The sequence below is a fragment of the Monodelphis domestica genome, chromosome 6, assembly GCF_027887165.1.
Source record: "Monodelphis domestica isolate mMonDom1 chromosome 6, mMonDom1.pri, whole genome shotgun sequence".
Classification (NCBI taxonomy): Eukaryota; Metazoa; Chordata; class Mammalia; order Didelphimorphia; family Didelphidae; genus Monodelphis; species Monodelphis domestica.
This window is the reverse complement of record NC_077232.1, coordinates 303,089,875-303,117,008: the sequence shown is the minus strand read 5'-3', so window position 1 is coordinate 303,117,008 and position 27,134 is coordinate 303,089,875. Positions and strand designations below refer to the sequence as shown.

General features: G+C 38.0%; 1 protein-coding gene across 5 annotated transcripts in view; it reads left to right on the top strand.

Annotated features, from left to right (window-relative positions):
• Positions 1-27,134, top strand: part of BBS7 (Bardet-Biedl syndrome 7) — an 85,357-nt gene that overhangs the window by 12,010 nt on the left and 46,213 nt on the right. For all 5 annotated transcript variants that reach the window (XM_056803504.1, XM_001362675.4, XM_007495534.3 and 2 more), the window contains exons 4-7: positions 6,323-6,498; positions 8,261-8,447; positions 16,469-16,541; positions 17,121-17,237. In XM_056803504.1, the coding sequence (XP_056659482.1) occupies positions 6,323-6,498; positions 8,261-8,447; positions 16,469-16,541; positions 17,121-17,237 (553 nt within the window). The remainder of the gene's footprint in view (positions 1-6,322; positions 6,499-8,260; positions 8,448-16,468; positions 16,542-17,120; positions 17,238-27,134) is intronic.

The window sequence follows — 27,134 nt, the reverse complement described above, 5'->3', positions numbered from 1 at the left end:
GGTTACTCAGGACTTTGCTACTTAATGTTTGGCTTTAGACATATCCAGATATAAACACCGGCTTCTGGTGGCCCGCTCTCCTTCACCTAAAAGTAACAGAAGGCAAGGATGCAAAGAAAAGAGGGAGGTCTGAAATGATGGGCCATGTTAGTTGGCCCCACGTGGGGAAGACTGGAGTCCTCTCCCCCTGTAGAGGCTTCTGGCAGTGCTCTCTTCTCCAGTACAACCAGGAGGACAAGTGGGAGAGCCAGAGCAAATTTGGGTAAGATTTTTCATGTATTTATTCTAAGCTATTTTTTCTCCTTCCAGTTTCTTCAGCAAGGATTCTAATTTTGCTTATAATTTCATTTTTTATCTCTTGCTTCATTTCTTTCAGTTTGTCCCATGTAAAAAAATAATTCTGTTACCCAAATCTCCATTTATACTCGTTGCATAGTTAGTCTTCTGAGTTTAACTCTTAGACTTTTCTTTTCATTGTACGTGGTGTTCTGTTTGCTCATATCTCCAGCCTTGATTTATGGATTAGAACTTGGAATCACAGCCAGACTATTCTCTCCTGTGTATTGGATGGAATAGACAGATCCAGTAATGTTCTGTCTCCTCTGTGGTCCAAATGCTGCTACTGTAGTATTGATTCCAATGTCCAGGACGAACAAGGCTCTGCCCTTTGCCGGGTGCCTGCCTGATGGCTCTGTGTCCTGGTGGCTTACTTGTAGCCTTCTTCCTTGCACGGTCTTCATCTCCTGCTGTGGCCTTAATAAGCACCAGATGAATGTTGTATCATCCACTAGGTGGGGGCATGCTTCCTGCAATGTCCCCAGCACTTGTGCTGTGCAACCTGTGCATGTTCTGCAGTGCTGGCCTCGGCTTTCTCAAGCCCTCTGCCTGGTACTGCCCTCAGGCCCTAGCATGAGCTGCTCTGGCTCAGGCTCCATCACTGAGGTAGCCAAACGAATGCTGGTTCAGGTCCCAGTTCTTACTGTTGGCTTCGCCCTGCCCTCTCTCATCTCTACTTAAAATGCCCAGTTTGGGCCATCTTCTTGAGCAGTCCTGGGCTGATGGGAGTGCTTCCTGAAATTTCTCTTTAGATTTCTTTCCCTTTTTTTCTCCTGGCATACTTTAAGATTTTTGCTGGAATAGCTGGGTCTTTCCAGGACATTTTAAGTTGATGTCTTGGGTCAGATGGTCTTCAACATTCCTTCCAGCTGTTAGTCCTAAAAGTCAAGGAAGGCTTCCTGGAGGACATGGCACTAACGTGAGGTATATAGATCAGTAAAGTTTAAGGAAAAGACGGGGGAGCTTTCAGGGTGGAGGGAACAGGAACAAAGGTCTGGCTCAGGCATGAGAGATCATGTGGGGAAAAGGAAGGAGCCTGGGATAGATAAGATGAAGCTAGTTGGACGGGGGTCTTTTGAGGCTGACGGTTTTGTACTTACCCTGATTTCAGGCAAACAGTGTAGGCTCTTGAGCAAAAGAGGGGTGTAAATGCCTTAGGAAAGTTAATCTAGCAGTCAGTATTGTACTGGATGAGATGGAAGGAAGGCCATACGCAAAGATACCAGATATGAGTGGGTTACAGTTAGAAATCATAAAGTGGTAAGGGAAGGAGTCTCCGTCAGGATTCTTCATTTGTACATAGCTATGGAGGGGAAGGGCCTTTAGGTTTCATTTGTTTTTTGAAGTGTGCACTGCCTGCGCTAAAGTGTTTGATCCTCAAAACCCTCACTGGATTTCTACCATTCCCTTAAGCTCTCATCTTTTTTCTCCTCCCTTTTCCAGACAAACGTCTAGAAAAAGCTGGATCTAAACTCTTTCTCTACTTTTTTTTATTTCTCTCACTTCTCAACCCATTGCAGTTTGGCTTCTGACTTTATCTCTCAGCTGAAACTGCTTTCTCCAAAGTGCTTGGTGATCAGGCCGTTTGGCATTCATTCTTGACAACTTCTCTGTTAATGTTCTCATTTCTCCGAGTTTTTCTGACCTTCTGTTTCTGGTTTCTCTGCCTATCTGACTGTTTCTTCTTGGTCTTTTTTGCTGGTTTGTCATTCCTATTGGGTCCCTAACTAGGAGCATACCCCATAGCAGGCCCTTTTCTGTTTTCTTAGTTATCTCATTAGTTCCCATAAGTTAAATATGCGGAGGACTCTGAAATTTATGTATCAGGTCCTAGTCACTCACTCTCTTCTAGGCAGCTGGGTGACTCAGTGGTTAGAGCACCAGATCTGAAATCAGAGTTTAAATCTGGCTTAAGATACTTCCTGACTTGGTGACCCTGGGCAAGTCTTTTAACCCTGTTGGCCTCAGTTTCCTCATCCTTAAAATGAGCTGGAGAAGGAAATGGCAAACTACTCCAACATCTTTGCCAAGAAAATCCCAAATGGGGTCATGAAGAGTCACATGACCAGAGAACAACAAAGTCACTCTCTTGAGTCCCAAGCATGCCTCTCCTGAGATGCCTTTGGGACATCTGGAGGGGAATGCATTCAAAAGTTCTTGAATGCCTGTAAAGATTAAAATTTTGGGGAAGCTGAAGCAGGTAGAAATTAGTTTCTCTCTGCAAGGAGTATTATATTTTTAGAGGTTTATTGAAGATTAAGGACTAGGCCCAGGGGCCTAGACCACCTCACCTACATTATGAAAAGAGCCACGTCTACTTGCAAGCAGAAACAGGAAAGACCAAGAGCCTATTCACAACCAGGTTAAATACCTCTTCTTGCTCTCGGCCCAGGTGAGAATTCAGTGATATTACAAAGCATTCTGGGGAAGTGGAGCAAGGACTTCTGGTGATTGAAGTCCTGGATTCAAGTCTATTTTTACATGCCCCAGTGGGATTTCAAATTAAGCATGTTCCAAACTTATTTCATGATCTTTCCCTCCAAAAGGGAGGGAGAAGCCTCCCTTTTGAACTCTTCTATTTCTATCAAGGGTATCCTTTCAGTGACCTGAAACTGGGCATCCTTTTCTTCTTTTTTTTAAAATAAACTCTTACCTTCCATCTCAAAATCAATACTGTATGTTGGTTTCAAGGCAAAAGAACAGTAAGGGTTAGGCAGTAGGTTAAGTTACCAGGTCTGAGGCCAGATTTAAAACCAGGACCTCCTTCCTTCTCTGGGCCTGGCTCTCCATCCACTGAGCCCCTTAGCTGCATCTAACTTGGCATGATTCTTGACTCCTCGTTCTTCCTCCTTTCCTGAATATCCATTCACTTGCCAGGTTTTATCGGATCCACAGCCACAGTGTCTTACCCCTACTGTGTTCACTGAGCCTCTGTCCTAATTGAGGCCCTCATCCCGTACTGATCTCTCTGCCTCAAGTGTCTCTCCTCTAGTCCATTCTCGGAGGAGTGGCTGAAGTGATAAAGCACCCTGTTTCCACCCAAATCACTCTCCTACTCGGTGAACTCCAGCAGCTCTCTGTTGCCTCTAGCATTGAGCAGAGACACCTGCCAAGCATCGGCTTCACATCTCAGGCTTTCCCCACCTGAGTTCACCTCCCTTTCCCACCCTTTCATACACGCTTCCCTTCTGGAGCTCACAGTTGATCCAACCAGCCTGCCTGCCATTTCTCCGTTGCCCATCTCTGCCTCGGCAGCGGCATTCCCCTTGTCTGGAATGTATTCATTTCAACTTCATCTCTTAGAACCTTTTGTCGTTCACAATGCAGCACCGTGCTACCCTAGGATAGCTTCTCTAAAGCCCTTTTCCACCCCTCCCACGTCTTAGGGTGTCCCTACCTCCAATGTGGATCCAGTGTTTACTTTGTATAGATTTGGGACATATTTATAAATGTACACGTTATATCGTCCCATAAAATGAGGACAGGGACTACCTCGTCTTTGGTTTTGCATCCCCAGGGCCTTGTACAATGCCCGGCGCATAGTAGGTACTTACCACATGCATATTGATCAGTGGTGAGCCATGATTCTAAAGGACTGCCCCGTGGCCTAACAAAGAGCCTCTGGCTACAGAGTAAGATATTTATTTTTTGGATATGGCCACTGAAGGATTAGATTTGCTTGGCTATGCCTATTATAAGGGTTAGGGGTTTCTTCCCCCAACTAGCAATTATTCATGAAAAATAAAAATTAAATGCTTCTAAGATTGAATTGTGGGAGTGTTGGGGATTCAGATGGATTTTGTTGCAATTAGTGTCTCTATGCCTGATTCTGAAAAATTCAGTAGTGTCAATGATAGAGGTGGTTGACCATAAATCTCTGGCTTTTTCTGAATGTAGGAAGGCATCCCCAGAAGGAAAGAGGGATCACCTATATCTAGGATTTCTTCTCTGTGCTGCTTCACAGCTAATTCTGGTTTGTTCCTTTTTCTTGCCATGAAGAGGACAGCATGCCATAGGAGAGTCCCAGAATTAGAGTCAGAGAACCTGGGTTTGAGTCCTGGCCTTGCTTTGCCTCACTTTCCTTATCTATGAAATGAAAAGATCGGATGAGATGATGTCTTTCCAACTCTAAATCCTGAACTGATTCAAGACAAGGGAAAAGTCATTTATTGAAATACTGTTAAAGAACAAGATCGTTTTCAGAACCACCATAGGACCCCAATTTGGAGGTCATTTAGCTTATTTGGTCTCATATTCAAGAAAAAGCCCCAAGATGTGAGGTGACTTGCCCTATTGTCACACGGGAGTAAGTGGTAAAGCTGGAATTTGAACCCAGCTCTCCTGACTCTAAATCCATTGCTTACAACAAGAGCAAAATCAATAGCAACAATAATAGGTAATATTTATTTAGCACCTACTATATGCCAGGCCCTGCACTAAGCACTTTACAGATATTGTCTCATTTGACCCTCACAACAACTCTGGGAGATGTTGTTTTTACTATTCCCATTTTACACCTGAGGAAAATGAGACAAACAGATTAAATTACTTGCCTAAGTTCTGACATCTAGTGAATTTCTGAGGCTGGGTTTGAACTCTTTCCATTGTACCAAACTGCATTTCATATCGAAACAAAATGTAGAGTTGTTTTGTTTTGTGTGTTGTGTGTATGTGTATGTGCTGTGTAGGTACATATATATACAGGTATGTTTGTCTGTGTGTGTGCAGGTCTGTATATGTTTAGCCACTACTAAAATCCTCCTTCAGCGCCTCAGTGTGGCTATGTCAGTAATTTAATTTATTTTAGACTTTAAAGTTGGCAAGGCACTATAACACGCCTCTGATCTCCTACAGGTGTCATTAGCCCTATTTTGCAGGTGAGGAATCTTAGGGAGATTACATTGGTCCAGCCATTCTGGAAAGCAGTATTGAGCCAGGCCTCCAGATTCACTCTACACTGTTTACATGCCCTTGGACCCTACAGCACCACTACTAGGCCTGGACCGAGAGAGACCAAAGAACAAGGAAAGGGACCTGTGTAGAGAAAGCCATTCTTAACTGTTCTTTTCGTGACAGCAGAGAATTGGGAGCTAAAACAGATTATAGAATGGTAAAAGGGACAGTTTCAGAGAAACCCGGGAAGGCTCCTTTGCACTGATGAGAAGTGAATGGAGCAGATCCAGAACAGTTTACCCTGCAGCAGCAACAACACTGCAGAGACAGACAAACAGCTTGGAAAGCGGGGGAATCCTGGTCAGCGCAGCGTCCGAGGACATGCTGCCCACCTTTGATAGAGAGGGCATGGATTCAAGGCACAGAGGGAGACGCACATTTGGGGGATGTGGCCAGTGTGTGAACTTGTTTTGCTTGACAATATGGATTGGTTACAAGGTGGGTTTTGGGGGGGTTTTGGCAGAGGAGAGTAGATTGGTGGGGATGTAAAAAAGAAATGCTTGTTAACTAAAAAAGATAAACTCTGAAAATGTCAGTAGCGGAGAAGTGTGAGTGAATTCGTAAGAGTTCTGTTTATAATGGTGCTCTGAAGGATAATTGGGTATTAGCAAAAGTAAAACAAAATACTCTGCTATTAGTCTGGGTATCAGAGGGTTTGAATTCACATACTGCAGCTGACGTGACAGGCACCAATGACTGTCAAGGCTTAACGAAAGGTTAGTTCAAACAACCAGCTTATTCGAGTTGACACATTTGAAACAGAAACGAGGCTCTTGGGCATTTGCTAGTTGACTCTCCCTGTTCTATGTTAACAGTGCTTGGCCTTTAGCTGTGTGAAGCATGCAGGTCTAAATAAGGATGCTTATTTAGATAAATATTTAAAAGTCTTTAGCAAAAGAGAATGCTAAAAAGAGAAATGAAATCTTATCCAATTGTGTTCACCAAAGTTGTGGTACTTTGTATGTGTTTTTAAATGACCAAAAGGAAGATCTTTTTAAAAGCTTATTAATCATTTCACTAATGATTCTTCCAGCCAGTGTTCAAGACGTTACCAGGGCTGAAGATTGCACGACTGGAACTGGGAGGAGCACTTAACACACCACAGGAGAAAATTTTTGTGGCTACAGGCTCAGAAATCAGAGGTTTCACAAAGAGGGGAAAGCAGTTCCTTTCATTTGAAACTAACCTCACTGAAAGCATCAAAGCTATGTACGTTGATTATTAAGCATATTGGGTCTTCCATCAGTCTGAGGAGTTTTTAATCAAGCCCTGTATCTGAAGAGGGCCAGCTTGAAGGCCTGCCTTCCCCAGGGGGCATAATATAAAAGCCAAATTCACTTCTTGAAAGAGCTCATCTTTAATTTTGTGGTTTTGAAAATATTACTGTCCCTCTTCTTTGTAAGAGCTGTATGAACTTTTATTTTTTTAAACAAAGAAAATAGATCCAGGTTAAAAGAAAAGCCCAGAATGTGGGGATTCTTGATCATTTTGGCATTTACACATCTGTACTGCCATCTTGGTCCATATGAACCTTTTTGTTACCAATAGAGTCAGCCTTATGAGTCGGGGACCATTCATTGGATGCTATTTTATGGCAGTTAGGGAGCATCCTTCCTGTGTGACATCTTACACAAAGCCTAAAACCTTTGGTTTTGTTCCCCATATAATAGCCAAGTTGAGCTGGGAGGAATGACCGTTGAGTCTTAAGTACATAGTATGTGAACTTTTCCTTAAAGCAGATTTGGCGGGGAGGGATGAATGGAAAAGCAGAAGACACTGTGTCCCTAAGGGAGATGGCAGGATATGCCACAGAGAGTTGACAAAGCTGGGGCTACTCTTGGCCCACTTACTCCTTAAATGTTAGACTAATGCTGAAGACCCAGATTATGCTCTGAACTCTACTTGAAGGGTGTATAGGGATGTGACCAGCACGCATGGAAAGTTTCAGTTGTTACAATAATCCTTACTATAGACTAGGCTTGAGGCAGGCCAATCAGGTGCTTCATATTCAGACTGGAATGAAATGAGATGTTAACAGACCAGCTAACACTTAGTAACAAAAGGAAATTTACTCAGCCAGAGGGAGGAAAGAATATTCAACATGGATCCAGGTCCAGGCATCCATAGAATATTCATCAAGCCTTTAGGTACTTCATGTACCTCATGGGCTTTCTTTTTATGTCCCAAATCACCAGGATGTGGCCTGAGTGGATGAAACCCTGGTTTTCTTGACCAACCAAACCTTGGAGATAGCTACACTGCCTTTGGGAGAAAGAAGGAATAAACAAGTAACTTACTCAGCCCATAGGGCTGAGGCCTAAGGAAATATCACTCTCACTACAGTTACTGATTATACTTTTTTTTTTCACTATGTATTGGTTCCAAGGCAGGAGAGTGGTAAGGGCTAGGCAGTGGGCATTAAGTGACTTGCCCAGGGTCACATAGCTAGGAAGTGTCTGAGGACAGATTTGAACCCAGGACCTCCTGGCTCTCAATCCACCAAGCCATCTAGCTGCTCCTGATCATGCCTTTAAAATAATTTTTATAAATTCAGAGTTCTTTTTCATGTCTGAGCTGTTAAGAGTTTCCTCTTGGTATGCTGTAAAATTTTCAGGAGAAACAAATTGTTCTTAATATAATTTCATCTTTAATCACTCACTTAATTGTTCCCATTAACATACAATTGCATTTCTGAAGCCTCTACTGTCATTTCTTCCAGTTTGAATTTTCACAGGAGAGTCCTGAAATCACTTTTGTTCAGAATTTTCACTTATAAAAATTATAACAACATAATCCTGAAAAGGTAGAGATTAAAGAGGGAAGTGAAGAAAGGCATTATGGGCCCTTTGATGCAATAGGAAAACCATAGCTTTCAGGAGAGGAGAACTGTGTTACTTTAGTCTCAAAAGAAAATGGAGCTGTCAATTTGAGAAAATGGCTTTCTAATTGCCATGTTGTCTCTTACATCCAGGCACATCTCTGGCTCAGATCTCTTCCTCTGTGCCAGTTACATCTATAACCATTACTGTGACTGCAAAGACCAGCATTACTACCTGTCAGGGGACAAAATCAATGATGTGATATGTCTTCCAGTTGAAAAATTGCCTTGTATTATACCCATTCTGGCCTGTCAGGACAGAGTGCTTCGAGTGTTACAGGTGAGTGACTGTTTTTGGCTTCTTTCTTTGGCATATTTGAGGCATATTTAGTTCAAGAAGCATTTATTATGATGGCAGAAATACAAAGACAAACTCCTGCTCATTGGACTGGGAGAATAAAGTAGATATACGGCTAAGTAAAGACTTCTATACTAACTCACATAAAGTAATTTTGAAGGTAGAGGGGGATGAGGAAAGGCCTCATGTAGAATGTGCCAACTGAGGTTCTAAAAAAGGGAAGCTGATGACAGGAAGAATACTAGGGAATGGGCACAAACTCTCAGTCCAATTTGACCACACATATGCACGTGCGCTCTCTCTCTCTCTCTCTCATACACACACACACACACACACACACACACACACACACACACACACACCATCTATCTCTTAATTTGAAACAATGATAATTATTTAAGAAAATTTTCCAAGGACACCACTATAGGGAAACTATTGATAATGTAAGTGCTACATTGAATTTCTGCTCTAAACTGTCTTGTTAGTTTGAGGACAATATTCATGGTGTTTTAGCCATTGGTAGGGAGACAAGGATTTAAGGAATAGTAATCTATTTTGTTGTTTGCAGACTGTTCTAATCTATAATTTCTGATCATGTCAAGGCCTCACTTGCTTATTCTCCAAGGACTCCTGTGATTCTCTGCTCTTTTAACATATGAGGAGAGGAATCAGGATATGTGATTTGGGTGGATAGAGAGAGAATCATTTCTATAGCCTTGCTCTTCATTGAGCCAAAGCTCTGATTTGTGTCAAAGATCACTTTAGAAGTAAGCAAATTAAAAAATAAAATATTTGAGGGGAACTTCCAGGTCAACATGACTCCAGAGTAAAGGCAGAATTCTTCTACTCCTCTCTACTGATTGAGACAGAGTGCCTCAAAACAACAAAACCAAAGTCAAACGAGCAAAGGAATTTCACAGTAGGGCACAGCACAGAAGGTAGGCTCAAAGTTAGGGCATTTCCATGCTAAAAGGGGGTGAAATTTCCCCCCACCAAGGGGTGAGCTCATCACCCCTCCCCCAATTCACCTACCTTTCCAGGGTCTGAGCGGGCATGAGACAAACTTCTAAGTTCTAGGAGGGAGGCTGGCTGAGGTCAACACATTCTTACCCCTAAGAGAAAATAGACTCAGAACACTGGGAGACTGAGGAAACATTGAGATAGGGTGCGGAGCTTGGGGAGAGGGGGTGGCTCATAGCAAAATGCCACAGAGAACCAAAAAAAGCCCTCAGGCAAAAACCTCTCCAGCAACACTCCATACCCAGACCTCTTCCTTCCTGTACTCAGGGGCTGGACCTTCCCATAAGAACAGAAGACTAGGGACCCCAGGAGGCTGAGAAAATGTGGAGATAGGGTGTGGAGCTTGGGTAGAAAGAAGTGGCTTAAAGGAAAATGCCACAGAGACCTGAAAAATAGCCTGTGGGTAAAAACCTCTCCTGCACTCAATACAGAGACTTGCCTATACTCCATACCCAGACCTCTGCGAGGCAATCTTTAAGTTCTTGGGGGCTGGACTGGCCACTAAGAGCAGCTGGACACTGCTGAGCTCTGGGAAAAATATCCTCAGGGCAAAAACCTCTCCAGAGCCCAATACAAAGTCCACCCACATTCCTCACTTAGACATCTGACCAGGAAGGAACAAGGCAATGGCCACTAACTCCCAGAAACTAAAAATCACAAACACTAAAAAATCCAAGAAGAAAACTTTTACCCTAGATTATTTTCATGCAGAAAAAAACTCAGACAAAAGAAGAGACAGCAGAAGATGACAAACAATTAAACACACTCAAACCTTCAGGAAAAAAATGGAAATTGATTACAAGTTCTTGAAGACTTTAAATTCAAGATTGCGAGAAAAATGGAAGAGATGTGACAAGAAAAGTGGGAAATAGTTCAAAAAGAAAATAACAGTTTAAAAGGCAGGATCTCCCACTTGGAAATTGAAGCCCAGAAATCAAATGAAATAATAAGCAACTTGAAGACCAGAAATGACCTGCTGGAAGCCATGAAAAGCAGGATAGATCAAACCGAAAAGGAAATTCAAAAGATCTTAGCTGAAAACCAGTCATTAAAAACTAGAATTAGGCAAGTAGAAGCCAATGATTTCACAAAACAGCAAGAATTAATAAAGCCAAGTCAAAAGAATGACAGATTAGAAGGCAACCTAAAATATCTCATTGAGAGGATGATTGACTTTGAAAATAGATCTCAGAGAGACAATTTGAGAATCCTAAGCCTACCTGAAAACCTGGAAACAAACAGAAATATTGACATCATATTACAAGAAATTACCTAAGAAAACTGCCCTGAGGCTCTGCAACAAGAAGGCGAAATAGACATTGAAAGACTCCATAGATTACCCACTACACTAAATCCTCAAAAGACAACCCCCAGGAATATAATTGCCAAATTCAAGAGCTTCCAAGCTAAGGAGAAAATGTTACAAGAAGTCAGAAAGAGACAACTCAGATATCAAGGACTGATCAGGATTACACAAGATCTGGCAGCCTCCACACTAAAAGACCACAAGGCTTGGAATATGATACTCAGAAAGGCAAGAGAAATGGGTCTACAACCAAAGATCACCTGCCCATCAAAATTAACTATATACTTCCAAAGTGTCGGCATTCAATAAAATAGAAGACTTCCAAATATTTGTAAAGAAAAGACCAGAACTAAATAGAACTAAATAGGCCTCAGTAAGGCCAAATTGTTTATATTCCTATATGGAAAAATGTTATTTGAAATTATCAAAAAATTGTATTCACTATTAAAGTAGTTAAAAGAGTTATCATAGATAGAGATTGGGGTACTAAGTGGTTTAAAATCATATATAAAAAAATAAGAAGAAAGAAAGGGGTGGGGTGAGGAGAGAAGATGGCACCAAGAGAAACTTGAAAGAATAAGAAAATTAGGATAATCTATACTACACAAAAAGTAACAGGGGAGGGGGAGGGGAAGAATACAACTATAAGAAGGAGAGGAAGAGTGTTAAAAGGTAATACTCAAACCTTACTCTCAGTGGAATCAATTATCAATTCCAAGAGGGAAGAGCATCTAGATCCATTGGGGTATTTAAATCTGTCTTACCCTATAGGGAAATTGAGAGCAGAAAACTAAGGGGGATGGGGGAGCTAAAAAGAGAAGGGGGAAAGAGAGGGAGAAGGGAATTTACTGGACCCTAAAAAAATAGGAGAATAAAAAAGGAGGGGCCAGAAGGGGAGGGTGGGGAGGGAAGCAATACTAGGGAGGGAGTGTGTGGGGTAGCTTAAAAAGAACCCAAAAGAAAAATAAGAGAGGAATAAGAAGGGAGGGGGGAGAAAGGAAAGTAAAATAAGGGTGGGGATTAGGGGGACTAATTAAAAATAGAACACTGGTATAGAAGGAAATAGTGAAAGAGGAAAGGGCAGGACAAGGAGAGAAAATCAAAATGTTGGGGAATACACAGGTAGAAATCATAACTTTGAATGTGAATGGTATAAACTCACCCATAAAGAGGAAGCAAATAGCAGAGTGGATTAGAAACCAAAATCCTACCATATGTGGTTTACAAGAAACACACGAGACAGGTAGACACACACAGATTAAGAGTGAAAGGCTGGAGGAAAATCTATTGGGCTTCAAATGAGAAAAAGAAGGCAGGAGTTGCAATCATGATATCTGACAAAGCCAAAGTAAAAATAGATCTGATTAAAAGAGATAGGGAAGATAATTATATCCTTATAAAAGGCAGTATAGACAATGAGGAAATATCAGTAATCAACATGTTTGCACCAAATGGTATAGCATCCACATTTCTAAAGGAGAAATTGGAGGAGTTAAAGGAAGAAATAGATAGAAAAACTATACTAGTGGGAGACCTGAACCTTCCTCTATCAGATCTAGATAAATCAAACCACAAAATAAATAAGAAAGAGGTAAGAGATGTGAATGAAGTCTTAGAAAAATTAGAGTTAATAGATATATGAAGAAAAATAAATAGGGACAAAAAAGAATACACCTTTTCAGCTATAAATGGTACATTCACAAAGATTGACCATGTATAAGGGCATAAAAACATGGCAAACAAGTGCAAAAGAGCAGAAACAATAAATGCAACTTTTCCAAATCATAATGCAACAAAAATAATAATTAGTAAGGGTACATGGAGAGGCAAATAAAAAATTAATTGGAAATTAAATAATATGATTCTCCAAAATTGGTTGGTTAAAGAACAAATCATAGAAACAATAATTTCATTGAATAAAATGACAATGATGAAACATTCTTTCAAAATCTATGAGATGTAGTCAAAGCAGTACTAAAGGGGAAATTCATATACTTGAGTTCATATATTAACAAATTAGGGAGGGCAGAAGTCAAAGAATTGGGCATGAAAATTAAAAAACTAGAAAGTGAACAAATTAAAAATCCCTAGATGAAAACTAAATTAGAGATCCTAAAATTTAAAGGGAAATTAATAAAATCGAAAGTGATAGAACTATTGAATTAATAAACAAGACTAGAAGCTGGTACTTTGAAAAAACAAATAAAATAGACAAAGTACTGGTCAACCTAACAAAAAAAAAGGAAAGTAGAAAACCAAATTATAGTATCCAAGATGAAAGGGGAGACCTCACCTCTAGTGAAGAAGAAATCAAGGCAATCATTAAAAATTATTTTTCCCAATTATATGGCAATAAATATGGCAATCTAGGTGGGTAAATATTTACAAAAATATAAATTGCCTAGATTAACAGAAGAAGAAATAGAATACATAAATAACCTCATACTGGAAAAAGAAATTTGAACAAGCCATCAAAGAACCCCCTAAGAAAAAATCCCCAGGGCCTGATGGATTCACAAGTTAATTCTATCATTCAAAGAACAACTAATCTCAATATTATACAAACTTTGACATAATAAGCAAAGAAGGAGTTCTACCATATTCCTTTTATGACACAAATCTAGTACTGATTCCAAAGCTAGGTAGATCAAAAACAGAGAAAGAAAACTACAGGCCAATCTCCTTAATGAATATAGATACAAAAATCTTAACTAGAATGCTAGCTAAAAACTCCAGCAAATGATCATGAGGGTTATTCATTATGATCAGGTAGGATTAATACCAGGAATGCAAGGATGGTTCAATATTAGGAAAACCATTCACATAATTGGCCATATCAACAAGCAAACCAACAAAAATCTCATGATTATCTCAATAGATGCAGAAAAAGTCTTTGACAAAATACAACACTCATTCCTATTGAATACCCTAGAAAGTATCAGAATAGATGGACCTTTTCTAAAAATAATAAACAGTATGTATCTAAAACCATCAGCAAGCATCATCTGCAATAGGAATAAATTAGAAGCATGCCCAATAAGATCAAGAGTGAAACAAGGATGCCCATTATCACTGCTATTATTTAACATTGCACTAGAAACACTAGAAGTAGCAATTGGAGAAGAAAAAGAAATTGAAGGTATTAAAATAGGCAGTGAGGAGACTAAGCTATCATTCTTTGCAGATGATATGATGGTCTACTTAAAGAATCCTAGAGAATCCATTAAAAAGTTAGTAGAAATAATCAACAACTTTAGCAAAGTTGCAGGATACAAAATAAACCCATATAAGTCATCAGCATTTCTATATATTTCTAACACATCTCAGCAGCAAGAGTTAGAAAGAGAAATTCTATTTAAAATCACCCTAGACAATATAAAATACTTAGAAATCTGTCTGCCAAGAAACACAGGAACTATATGAACACAACTACAAAACACTCTCCACACAATTAAAACTAGATCTAAACGATTGGAAAAACATCAATTGCTCATGGGAAGGTGAGCTAACATAATAAAAATGACAATCCTACCCAAATTAATTTACTTATTTAGTGACATACCATTGAACTACCAAAAGACTTTTTTGCTGAATTAGAAAAAAAAATAACAAAGTTCATTTGGAAGAACAAAAGATCAAGGATATCCAGGGAAATAAGGAAAAAAAATGCAAAGGAAGGTGGCCTTGCAGTCCCAGATCTCAAACTATATTATAAAGCAGTGGTTATCAAAACAATATGGTACTGGCTAAGAGACAGAAGGGAGAATCAGTGGAATAGACTTGTGGTAAGTGACCTCAGCAAGACAATCTATGACAAGCCCAAAGATCCCAGCTTTTAGGACCAAAATCCATTATTTAACAAAAACTACTGGGAAAATTGGGAGACAGTATGGGAGAGATTAGGTTTGTATCAACATCTCACAGTCTACACCAAGATAAACTCATAATGGGTCAATGACTTGAATATAAAGAAGGAAATTATAAGTAAATTAGGTGAACACCGAATAGTATACATGTCAAATCTTTGGGAAAGGAAAGATTTTAAGACCAAGCCAGAGTTAGAAAAAAGATCACAAAATATAAAATAAATAATTTTGATTACATTAAATTAAAAAGTTTTCATACAAACAAAACCAATGCAACCAAAATTAGAAGGGAAACAACAAACTGGGAAAAAATCTTCATAACAAAAACTTTTGACAAAGGTCTAATTACTCAAATTTGCAAAGAGCTAAATCAATTGTGATAAATCAAAACTGATAAATGGGCAAGGGACATGAATAGGCAACTTTCAGATAAAGAAATCAAAACTATTAATAAGCACATGAAAAAGTGTTCTAAATCTCTTATAATCAGACAAATGCAAATCAAAAGAACTCTGAGGTATCACCTCACACCTAGCAGATTGGCTAGCATGACAGTAAAGGAAAGTAATAAATGTTGGAGAGGACATGGCAAAATTGGGACATTAATGCATTGCTGGTGGACTTGTGAACTGATCCAACTATTCTGGAAGGCAATTTGGAACTATGTCCAAAAGGCACTAAGACTTTCTTCCCTTTGATCTAACAATAGCACTGCTGGGTTTGTACCCCAAAGAGATAATAAGGAAAAAGACTTGTACAAGAATATTCATAGCTGCACTGTTTGTGGTGGCAAAAAATTGGGAAATTAAGGGATGCCCTTCAATTGCAGAATGGCTGAACACATTGTGGTATATGCTGGTGATGGAATACTATTGTGCTAAGAGAAATAATGAATTGGAGGAATTCCATGTGAACTGGAAAGACCTCCAGAAATTGATGCAGAGTGAAAGGAGCAGAACCAAGAGAACAATGTACACAGAGACTGATACACTGATAAAATCAAATGTAATGGACTTCTCTATTAGTAGCAATGCAGTGATCCAGAACTATTCAGAGGGACATATGAAATAGAATGATATCCACTTACAGAGGAAGAACTGTGGGAAAAGAAACATAGAAGAAAAGCAACTGCTTGATAACATGGTTCGATGGGGATATAACTGGGGAAGTAGACTCTAAATGATCACCCTAGTGCAAATATTAACAATATGGAAATCGGTATTGATCAATGACACATGTTTAAACCCAGTGGAATTGCGAATCATATATAGGAGTGGAGGGAAAGAGCATGAGTCTTGTAACCATGTAAAAATATTCTAAATTATCTAATTAAATAAAATTTAAAAAAATAAAATATTTGAAGTAGGGGAAAACATTTGTGAATATTATTATAAACATCAATTTGTACATTTTCCCAATAAGCCACTTGAGGAGTGGACCATGTCTGGTCTAAGTTTTGTCATTCCCCCTTTCCCATTGAGCCCAGGGCTTTGCCCTCAACTGAGGCTTCATAGATTTATTGCATGATTATAGAGTTTCTCCCCTCCCCTTTTCCTTCAGCCTTCTCTTTCTCCTTTCCTTTCCTCCTTTCTTTTTGTTAACAATGCAGGTCAACCTTCAAAGTATGTCATGGGTGTTTTTCCTCCACCTTTCAAAGCCAGTCAATAAACATTTACTAGCACACCCCTGGGTAAAACTCATGCAGAATACTATATTTAAATACTTATAACCATAGGTATGTTTGTTATTATTTAAAAGACATGATCTTGAATTCCATTATTTCAGTATTTTCACATCATGTTTTTCCTTAGGGGTCCGATATGATGTACGAAGTGGAAGTCCCTGGTCCCCCCACAGTCCTCGCCTTACACAATGGGAATGGTGGTAACTACATGGCATTTCCATACTTAAATAGAGGACCATGTCAAATTGTTTGTATCCTGTGGTTAAGGTTTCTTACCAATATCGCATAACTTTTAGTTAATATGTTTGTAATATTTTATAGTGAATGTTATGCTAAGGTAAATATAATGATGTTTTCCACATTTAATACTGACCAGCAGGGGGAAGCTGCGTGGCTCAAAATTTAATTAACAAAACTTCAATATTCAACTAATTTTAATTTATTTAAAACTGCACTAATGCATCTAATAGTTAAAAAAGCCTAGAAATAAATTGGAGTTTGGAGATGAGAAGATTTGGATTTTAGTTCCAACAGTACTACTAACTAGCCATCTGCAAGTTCACCTCTTAAAGCTCCTTAAAACTTCATTATTTCTGAGGTCTTTTCTAGCTCTTAACAGTTTATGAACATGTACCTGGAAATAAGTTCAAATTATTTGCCATTACATAAAAATTAAATTTCCCTCATTAAAATAAAACAGCTAGGAAAAATAATTTATTTATTAAAGGTTCTATTAAAAACCTAATGGGAGAAATATTTACTTCATGTTAATTTCCTAGGTGAATCTGGAGAGGATCTTCTGTTTGGAACTTCAGATGGGAAACTTGGGATTATTCAGATCACAGCATCTAACCCAGTGCATAAATGGGAAATGAGAAATGAGAAAAAGAGAGGAGGTATGTCATGGTGAATCTAACATTCTAGTGGTAGTTTATAATAAGTCTATAGCTCATTATTTAATGGGGACAACAATTTTTGCCTTACCCCACTGGGTGGTTGTAAGGATCAAAAGATAATGCTCATAAAATGCTTTTTAATTGAATATAGCATGAGATGAGTGATAATAGTATTATTCACTCAGTGAGAATAGTTCATATTACTCATTCACTTTTCAGGGATTGAAAAAATCCTCATTTCCATTTCTGTGAGACCCTCTTGAATTACTGTATTTATTTATTAAGACTAATAATTTTTATACTTGTATATAAAAGTATTTTTCAGAAGGAAATCATTCCCTCTTAGTCAAGACTTAACCCTTTTTGTTATCGTTCTTTTTACTTCTTCAGTTTTAAGGTCTATGTGTAACATTTGTTTCAGACAGCCAAATAAAAATACTTAATATGGTTTACCCTCTAGATAAAAGACTTGAATTTTTGGTTAAAATATGATATACCTCAGTTTATTGAAATCACCTTGAATCAGTCTGAACCCTACTTTTAGCTCTGTGCCTTAGATAGGTAGGGTGGCCATAAAGGATATTCTAGTCAATTGCCTGTGTTTAGTCCTCTTGCTCTGGTGTGTCCTTTATACTGTTACCAAGTGGTTTTCCTTAAGCACAGCTTTGAGCATGTGACACCTTTACTCAGTCAATGCTAGTAGGTTCCTCATGCTTCTAGAATCAAATGTAAACTCCTCCACTTAGTTTTTAAAGCTCTTTACACCCTGACCCTAACTTATCTTTCTATCCTCATTGGACAGCCCTCTTTCCCCTAATCTCCCTCATACTTTGTGGTCCAGCCAAACCAGTCTCCTCACTCTTCACACAAGACATCCCATCCCTACCTCTATCATTTTGCACTAGCTTTTCTGACTATCTCCCATGTCTGGAATACATTCCTCCTCACCTCTGCCCCCATAGAATCTTTTTCTTCCTTCAAGATGTGGCCCAAGGGCCATCTTCTATGTGGAATCTTCATGATCCCTTCAACTACTAGTGCTCTTCTCATCAGATTATTTTGCATTTAACTACTTTGTATTTACTCTTTATAGCAAGCATTTATATAGGTTTGCAAAGTCCTTTACAAATATTGTCTAACGTTGTCTAATCTTTACAAAAACACTGAGAAATGGGCATAATTATTCCCATCCTTATATTAATTCTATCTAGAGTTATATGGGTCCTTTTTTTCTTCCCCATTAGAATATAAACTTTTGAGTAGGATTTCTTTCACTTGTTCTATTTGTATCTCCAACTCTTAGCATAGTTCCTGGTACATAAATGTTGATTGATTGATTGATTGATTAGCCTTTTAAAAGGCCAGAAATCCAAAGAATCTTGCTTGACCAATCTTTAGAGTAAAAAAAAAAAAAACAAATCCTAACTTCTGGGAATATGGCAGACTGAAAGGATGGAAGAGAGTTTCTCATAGTAATCTCTCCAAATAGCAACAGAAACAATAGAAAGTATGGAAAATGCCTGGAAATCCCCAATGGAAAATTCAAAAGCTGTATTAATGAGCAAACCAAGAAAGAGTTTTAACATGATGAAATAATATTATGGATTTTTTAATGGCATAAGCAAAGATCCCAGAAGACCTATGTCCTGACACAATATAAAGAGGCTTATAAACTAAGCTAGAATTTGGAATTATGCAAATAAAATGACTGAAATGTTCATACCAGATACCCACTTCTAAGAATATGTCCAAGGTGATAGCCATAAAGAAAGTTCTTGTAGACACCAAAGTATTTATAGCAGCTTTATTTGTGGTAGCCAAGAAGCTTGGAAACAAGGAAGATGCCCTTTGACTGGGGCAAGGCTAAACAAATTGTAGTACATGGAAACAATGGAATATTACTGTCCTACAAGAAACCAATAATATAATGACTATAGAGACGGATGAATAATTCTTCTCATAATTAATAAATAAAACTAATGAATAAAGAGTGAAGTCAATTGAGTCAAGAAAACAAGGCGCAGAGACAGAGCCAAGATGGCAGAGTAAAGATGAGAATTCATCCGAATCTTCCCCAATTTCCTTCCAAACAACTTCAAAATATAGCCTCAAATTAATTTCTGGTACAACAGAACCAAAAGGTCTGGATGTGACAATTTTTCATCCCAAAGCAACTTAGGAGGTCAGCAGAAAAGGTTTATCTCACTAGGGTAGTGGTCAGGTCTGGAGCATAGTACAGAGCAGGCTGTACCTTGGCAAACTAGCAGCAACAGCAACATCAGAAACTCTCAGCCTACAAATGGTAAAGAGATCAGATAATTGGTCAGAAGGAGATTACAGGGAACTCTGCTGGCATTGGGCACAGGACCCTATTTCATTACTTATGTGTGGTTCCAGATCACCATCCCACAGTAAGAAGGAGCACTAGTGCAGTTGTGCTTTGAGCTGCAGTGGATCAGGGACTAAGTTTAAAGTTCCAGAGTAGAGAAGAGTACTTGTAGTCATAGGGGAGTAGGGACCCTAGTCTCACATCTAAGACAAAGAAGTACATTGACACTTGCTGCCTTTGAGTAGCAGGGGCTCTGATCACGGTTCTTGTGGAGAACAACACTCATAGACCAGAGCAAAGGCTAAGAGAGCAGCAACCACACCTCTACTTAGATTATACTACCTTGGAAGAACTATCTCTGAAAACAGCAGTATGAAAAAACCTAAAGTTTGGGGCAGAGCTCTCTCCACACAGAGAGCAAAGCCCAACTTAACATAAAGTTAAAAGTCAATAAATAGACTGGAAAAATAAGTGAGAAACAACAACAAAAAGAACCTGATCATAGAATTTTACTATGGTGGCAAGGAATATCAAAACACAAACTCAGAAGACAACAAAGTCAAAAGTAGCAACATCAAACATGTCTAGGAAAAGTGCAAATTAATCTCAGTCTCAAAAGAGAATTCCTGGGAGAATTCAAAAAAGGTTTTGAAAAATTGAGAGCAAAAATTAGGAAAAGAAAGGAGAATAATGAAAGACAATTACAAAAAAAGTCAACAGCACAGTAAAAGAAGCACAAAAAAATAGAAGAAAATAGCATTTTAAAAACCAAGAATGGACCAAATTGCAAAAGAAACACAAAACTATACCAAAGAGAAAAACTTTTGAAAGAGCTGAATTAACCAATTAGAAAAAGATGTAACAAAAATATTCACTAAAGAGAAGAACTCCTTAAAAAGCAGTATTGGTCAAATAGAAAAGGTGGTACAAAAGCTCACTAGTAAAAATAATTTCTTAAAAATCAGAATTTAAAAAGTAGAAGCTAATGACTCTATGAGATATCAAAAAATAGTAACAAAATTAAAAGAATGGAAAAAATAGAAGAAAATGTAAAAATATCTCATTGGAAAAACACGTAACCTGAAAAATAGATCCAAAAGAGGTAATTTAAGAATTATCAGAGGGGGCAGCTGGGTAGCTTAGTGGATTGAGAGCCAAGCCTAGAGACGGGAGGTCCTGGGTTCAAATTTGGCCTCAGACACTTCCCAGCTGTGTGACCCTGGGCAAGTCACTTGATCCTAGCCCTTACTACTCTTCTGCCTTGGAGCCAATACACAGTATTGACTCCAAGACAGAAGGTAAGGGTTTTAAATTAAAAAAAAAATTTTTTTAAAGAATTATCAGATTATTACAAAACCATTATCAAAAAAAGAACCTAGACATCATGTTTCCATAAATTATCAAGGAAAACTACCCTGATATCTTAAATTCAAAAGAAAAGATATAAATTAAAAGAATCCACCAATTACCTCCTTATAGAAGCCCTAAAATTAAAATTCTTAAGAATATTAAAGCCAAATTCTAGAGTTCCCAGGCCACAGAGAAAATGCTTCAAGCAGCCAGAGAGAAAGAAGTATCAGGGAACTGCGGTCAGGATCACACAAGATTTAGAAGCTCCTGCATTAAAAGATCAAAAGGTTTAAAATGTGATATTCTGGATAGCAAAGCTAGTATTACAACTGAGAATAACCTGTTGCAAAACTGAGTATAATCCTTCAAAGGAAAAAATTGATATTTAATGCAACCGAGTATTTTGTAGTATTCCTGTTAAAAAGACCAGAAGAGCTGAATAAAAAAATTTGACTCCCAAATACAAGACTCAAGAGAAGCATTAAAAGGAAATCAAGGGATCCCTTCAGGTTAAACTGTTTACATTCCTACATGGGAAGATAAAATTGAAACTTCTAAGAACTTTATCATTATTAAGGCAGTTAGAAGGCATATACATAGACAGAAGGCATGGGTGTGAAATGACTATGATGGCATGATTAAAAAATAAAATAAAATGAAGGGGCATGAAAGAGATATCCTGGAAGAAGGGGGAAAGGAGAGGTTGAATGGGGTAAATTATATCTCGGAAAAGAGAAGAAAAAGGAAGAAATTTTAAAATGGAGGGTAAGATAGGAGTGGTATAGGTGAATAACACTGGAAACTTACTCCCATCAGAATTGGCTCAAAAAAGGAATAGCATCCGCACTCAGTTGGGTATAAACATCTATCTTACTCTATAGGGAGGTAGGAGGGGAAGAAGATAAAAGATAAAAGGGATATGAACAAGTACTTTTCAGAAGAAATCAAAGTTATACAGTCATATGAAAAAAATGCCCTAAATCACTATTGATGAGAGAAATGCAAATACAAACAACTTTGAGGTACTACCTCACACCTTTTGGATTGGTTAATATGATTTAAAAAAAAAAAGAAAATTACAAAAGTTGGAGGGGTTGTTAGAAAATTGGGTCACTAACGCACTTTTGATGGAGTTGTAAATTAATCCAACCATTCTGGAGAACAATTTGGAACCATGCCCAAAGGGCTATAAAACTACATTCTCTTTGTCCCAGCAGTACTACTTCTAGGTCTATAACCCAAACAGATTAAAAAAAAAAAAGGAAAAGGGCCTATATTTACAAAAATATTTATAGCAACTCTTTATGATGGTAAGATATTGGAAATTGAGGGGATGCGCATTAATTGGGGAACGGCTGAACAGGTTATAGTATATCATCTCACAATCTAATACTATTATCATGTAAGAAATGGTGAAAGGGGTGGTTTCAAAAAAACCTCTGAAGATTTATATGACCTGTTGAAAAGTGAAGTGAGCAAAACCAAGTGAATATTGTACATAGTAACAGTAATGTTGAATGATAATCATCTAAGGATGATTAAGCTATTCACAGCAATACAATGATCTAAGACAATTCTTTGGAACTTATGATGAAAAATACTATCCATTTCCAGTAAAAGAACTGGTGGCATCTGAAGGCATATCCAAGTATACTTTTTGATTTTTTATCAAGTTTTTCTCTTATTACATGGCAAATATGGAAATATGTATTTAAACCCTTCTATCTTAGAATTAGTAGTGTGTATTGGTTCCAAGGCAGAAGAGTGGTAAGGGTTAGACTTAGGTATTAAGTAACTTGCTCTGGATCAGACAGCTAGGAAGTATCTGAGGCCAGATTTGAATCCAGGACTTCTTGTCTCTAGACCTGCCTTTCAATCCACTGAGCCACCTACCTGCCCCCTGGAAATATTAAAAATTTCACTTAGAAAAGGAAAATTACACAGTGACTTAAGCAAGAACAACTAATCAAAATTAAATACTGGGAAATTGTAAACAACAAAGTTAGACCTTAAAAAGTGTGCCACAAAGCCATCTTTCTCCCTTCTCCCAACTTCTTTGTAGAGATTGGGCCTTTGAGTATGAAAAATTATATACAATGTTAGATTTTATAATGTGTTTATCAGTTTTGATATTTTTATTCCACTTTTAAAAAAGCCTTTGTTATAAACAATGGTTCTGCAGGAGGGAGAAAGGAAAGGGGAAATCTAGGAAATATGAAGACAAAATACAGCAATAAAATTTATTTAAAACAGCCAGAATTGTTTAAAGAGGAAAACAGATCATCTTCATTGTAAAATGATTAAAGGAAGAAATGAAAATATGAATTAAATAAAGACTTGAATAGCTAAATAATCTCAACAAAATGATGAAATTCAATGGCCTAGAAATATTTTTGGAGAATATAAGCAAAATAACAGGTTCAGTGAAAAGTATAATTATTTCATATGTTAAAGGCATTTTCTTAATCTCACCCTCTGTCTCTTTAAGAGGCAAGAGTGCAGGATTTCCAAATCAAGGAGAACTGGCAGGTGCCAGTTAGCCAAAGTTGAAGATTCCATTACCTAGGAGACAAGGAAGTTCAGAGAGGGACAGCTGGCAGTTTGAGGGCTTTTACTTTTGGACCTTGAGCAAGGAAGAGGTTGCTCTCTGAGGTACGCGGCTACTACTGGCAGTTTACTGGCCATTGGAGGATAAAACCTGATTTAAGGAGGTCATGGTTGGTAGCTGTTGATTTTATTAGTGTAGATAGGTAGTTAGTAAATATTTTATAGACAGAGTAGGTTAGATTAGGCATGATCTGGCCAGGCAGAAGAACCTGTTAGAGTAGGTTTTTTAGAAATTTTAGTTAGAATTAGGAATTTAGGTATAAGTCATAAGGTATTAGAATAATCTCTCTTTCCTCCTTTCTATTTTCTATCTGTACTTCTTTTCAAATTAAACTAAGTGCTTTATCAAACTGCTCTCTTCACTTTTTGTCAAACTCCTACTATTTTAACCCTTATACATCATATGTCAAGTTGTTGGAAGTTGCAATGAGTCTTTTTTTAAATCCTTAGAAACTTTAAGTTTCTAAATAAGAATGATAAATAAGCCAGCAAAATATTTGGAACTAGTGCAAACAAAAATGATTGATTTGGAGGACAGATCCAGGATAGGAAATATCATTATTATTGATTTTCCCACAAACTGGAAAAAGAAAAAGAATATAGCTAATCTAATCTATCTTTCAGGTAACTTAAAGAAAAATTCTCAAAAATATTGAGAATTATGGCAGATTGCTAATAGACTTCATAGGAAACCATATATGTATATAGCACTTGTAATATATGGTGTGAGATCCTGGTCTGCTCCTAATTTCTGGCAGACTCCTCTTTAGCTTTCTCAGTAGGTTCTCACCTCCCATCTCCTGAGCCAGTGGAACCCCTCTCCCAGGCTGCACCACTGCAGCCCATTTCTGAGCATTGGCTTTGACTTTCTAGCTCTTCCTTTTTTGAGCTATTCTGGTCTGGAATGGCACCACTTCCTAGCCTCTGGCCTGGTAGGGAGCCCTTTTCAGGTCATTTGGGTCCATTCATGCCATTGCCTAATAGTGGAATCACTGGATCATAGGTGATGGGCATCTTAGCCACTTTCTTACCAAAAGTGTGTGTTGAAATTACTCTGTATTACCTGTGTTTAATTTTCTGGACTTGTAATTGATCCTTTCGAGGTTCATAAGTGTTTCCTGAGGCCAGAGATTATTTCACTTTTATCTTTGTTCCTTCAGCACTTTGCTAAATAAATAAATGAATGAATGAATAAAAGGACTGTAAGATTAAAAGTAATATCTAATAACTCCAAGTATTATATTTTATAAGATTTCAATATCTTACTTACAATATCACTTGAAGTAGAGGAAAAGTATTATAGCCTGAGTAAAGACAAGTTTCCTGGACAACGAAAGAGGGAGAAGAGTGAGAGAGAGGAGGGTGGAGCTACTCAAAACTTATCTCCCGAACATGAGGACTTATTGTGAGGATGAAAGTGGGGTTCTGGGAAATGTAGTCCTGGGGTACAAAATTCTAATTACACAACCCCCCTTTATGATTCCCATGGAAAACAAGCATGTAGAAATCTCCCAGATTTACATGCCTAGTTTCCCCATGAAATTAGTACACATAACCAACTTAAAAGATCTTCAACTAAAGGTAAATACATTATTACACTCTCTAAGGGGAAATTACAATAAGTTGAGGATAAGAGGAAAATAAAAGAACAAAACCAATGATTGCTACATTGACAAAAAACAATTTGGGGGCAGTCCCCTTTGGCATAAGAGTGTACATTCAAAACAAATGCATTCAATCCTGCACAGTTCAAATCTCCACATCCCAAAATTCACTCTGTATCTCTTGGTGCAGAGTGTGATCTCTGCAGGCATCTTCATGGTGCCTTCTCCAAACAGTTAACTTTCTGGATTCAGAGAGGTAGCAAGTTTCTTATCCTAAAATTACTCTCAAAAGAATTTAAACTTTGCATTATAGTATAATAATACACCCCCCCCCCCCAAGAAGGGTGTTGACAAACACATGGATCTCTCAGGGATATATGGCTGAGTTATATGAATCAATTTTCAAAAGAAAATCAAAAACACAAAAACATCCAAATAAAAGAGAAAAAATAACTTCTGGATGAAATATAAAATGTCAAAGTCTTATGTGTAAAAATTCTAAGTAAGGAAAAATAAACTTATAACAGATCCTTGAATCAGGGCCTGATTTATGTCCCACAAATTGCCACACTATGAAAGACAGAAAAAGGACTAGATTTTTGAAGCAAATAGGAAATAGCATTCCCTGATCTGATTTTACCTTTTCTTTCATGGATAGGAGAGCCAGGATGGTAGCCAAATTTTGGTACTTGGTAGAATGTGGCACAGGGAAGACCTGTGTCTTTGATGTATGCCAAATAGCCACAACCTTGAACTTCCAACAAGTTCAAGTCCTATGTCTTGATGCAGAATCTCATCAATCTTAACAGGTTTGGTTGTTCCCTTTGACTTTGTGCTTGTTGGCACTGTGCAGTGGCTCTTTTGTGATCCCCTCTCCTGGAATCAGACACAATTATTAATAAAAGTCCCATAATATTTAACAATCAATGGTAGGTTTCCATAGTCTAAAGCTTTTGGGTATGCATTGACATTAGGGCTAATGGATATTTTAAGCTTACCCTAGTGCAAAATCAAAAAACCATTAATAATGGTAATATGTTCTTCAAGTACAAAAAATAGAGAAAAAAGAAAACTCAAATACTATATTGCACATACAAGGAAAAACAATAATAAAATGTAAAAGAAATAAAAAATATGTAGTTCATAATCAGTGACACAATGTGTCAGCCAAGGAGAGGTACAATACAAAGGTTTCTCACCAAAAATGAGATCCATTTCCTTTTTAATTTGGCCATGATTCACAGTGAGTGCAAATGATTTTCACTAAATGTAAAAGAGAAGAAAAGGGGGGATTCTTTCTCTTTTAAAATGGAGAGAGGTGAGTAGGTTTTTGTTCACTGGAAAGATGTAAAAACTCCAGTGAACAGTTGAGGGAAGTAAGGTAAGGGCAATATGGATGTTGAGAAACAAATAGCAAGGTTGAGGGAGAGATGGCAGTGTCTCTCCCTCCTCAAGGTTAATTACATTAGAGCTTGAGGCAACCTCAGAAAGGTGGGGAGACTTCTCCAACCCTTTTTCCAAAGAATAGCTCAACTGACAGTTTCTTTGAGTACTATATTGACACAAACTAGAAGTGTTATCTGGTTTCCTTGCCTCAATTCAGAGCAAGGGGTTTGTAATCAAACCCCCTTTCTGTGGAGGAATTGTGGCAACCCAGGGTCTGGTTTGCCACAGAAGAGGATAGGATAGGATTCAATATGAATCCTCTCTGCAACTTGTCTTATCTTTCCCCTTAGTATAAAGCAGACCTAGACCCAAATCTGACTTATACTAAGGGTTTATTGAAAAGAAGGGGAATGTGTGTTTAAAGAAAATAAGAGAGAGGATAGAGGGAGAGGATGCTTTGTAAATCTATTTCACAGCAGTAGAATTTCAAGAGCTGAGACTTACTGTGGCTTCAGGGTCTTGGCCCCCTTCCCAATTGACTGCTTCTTCTATCCCTATACTACTATAATTTAACTAAAACTATTATTCAGGCCAATGAAAAGGCAAGGGTGAGAGAACCAA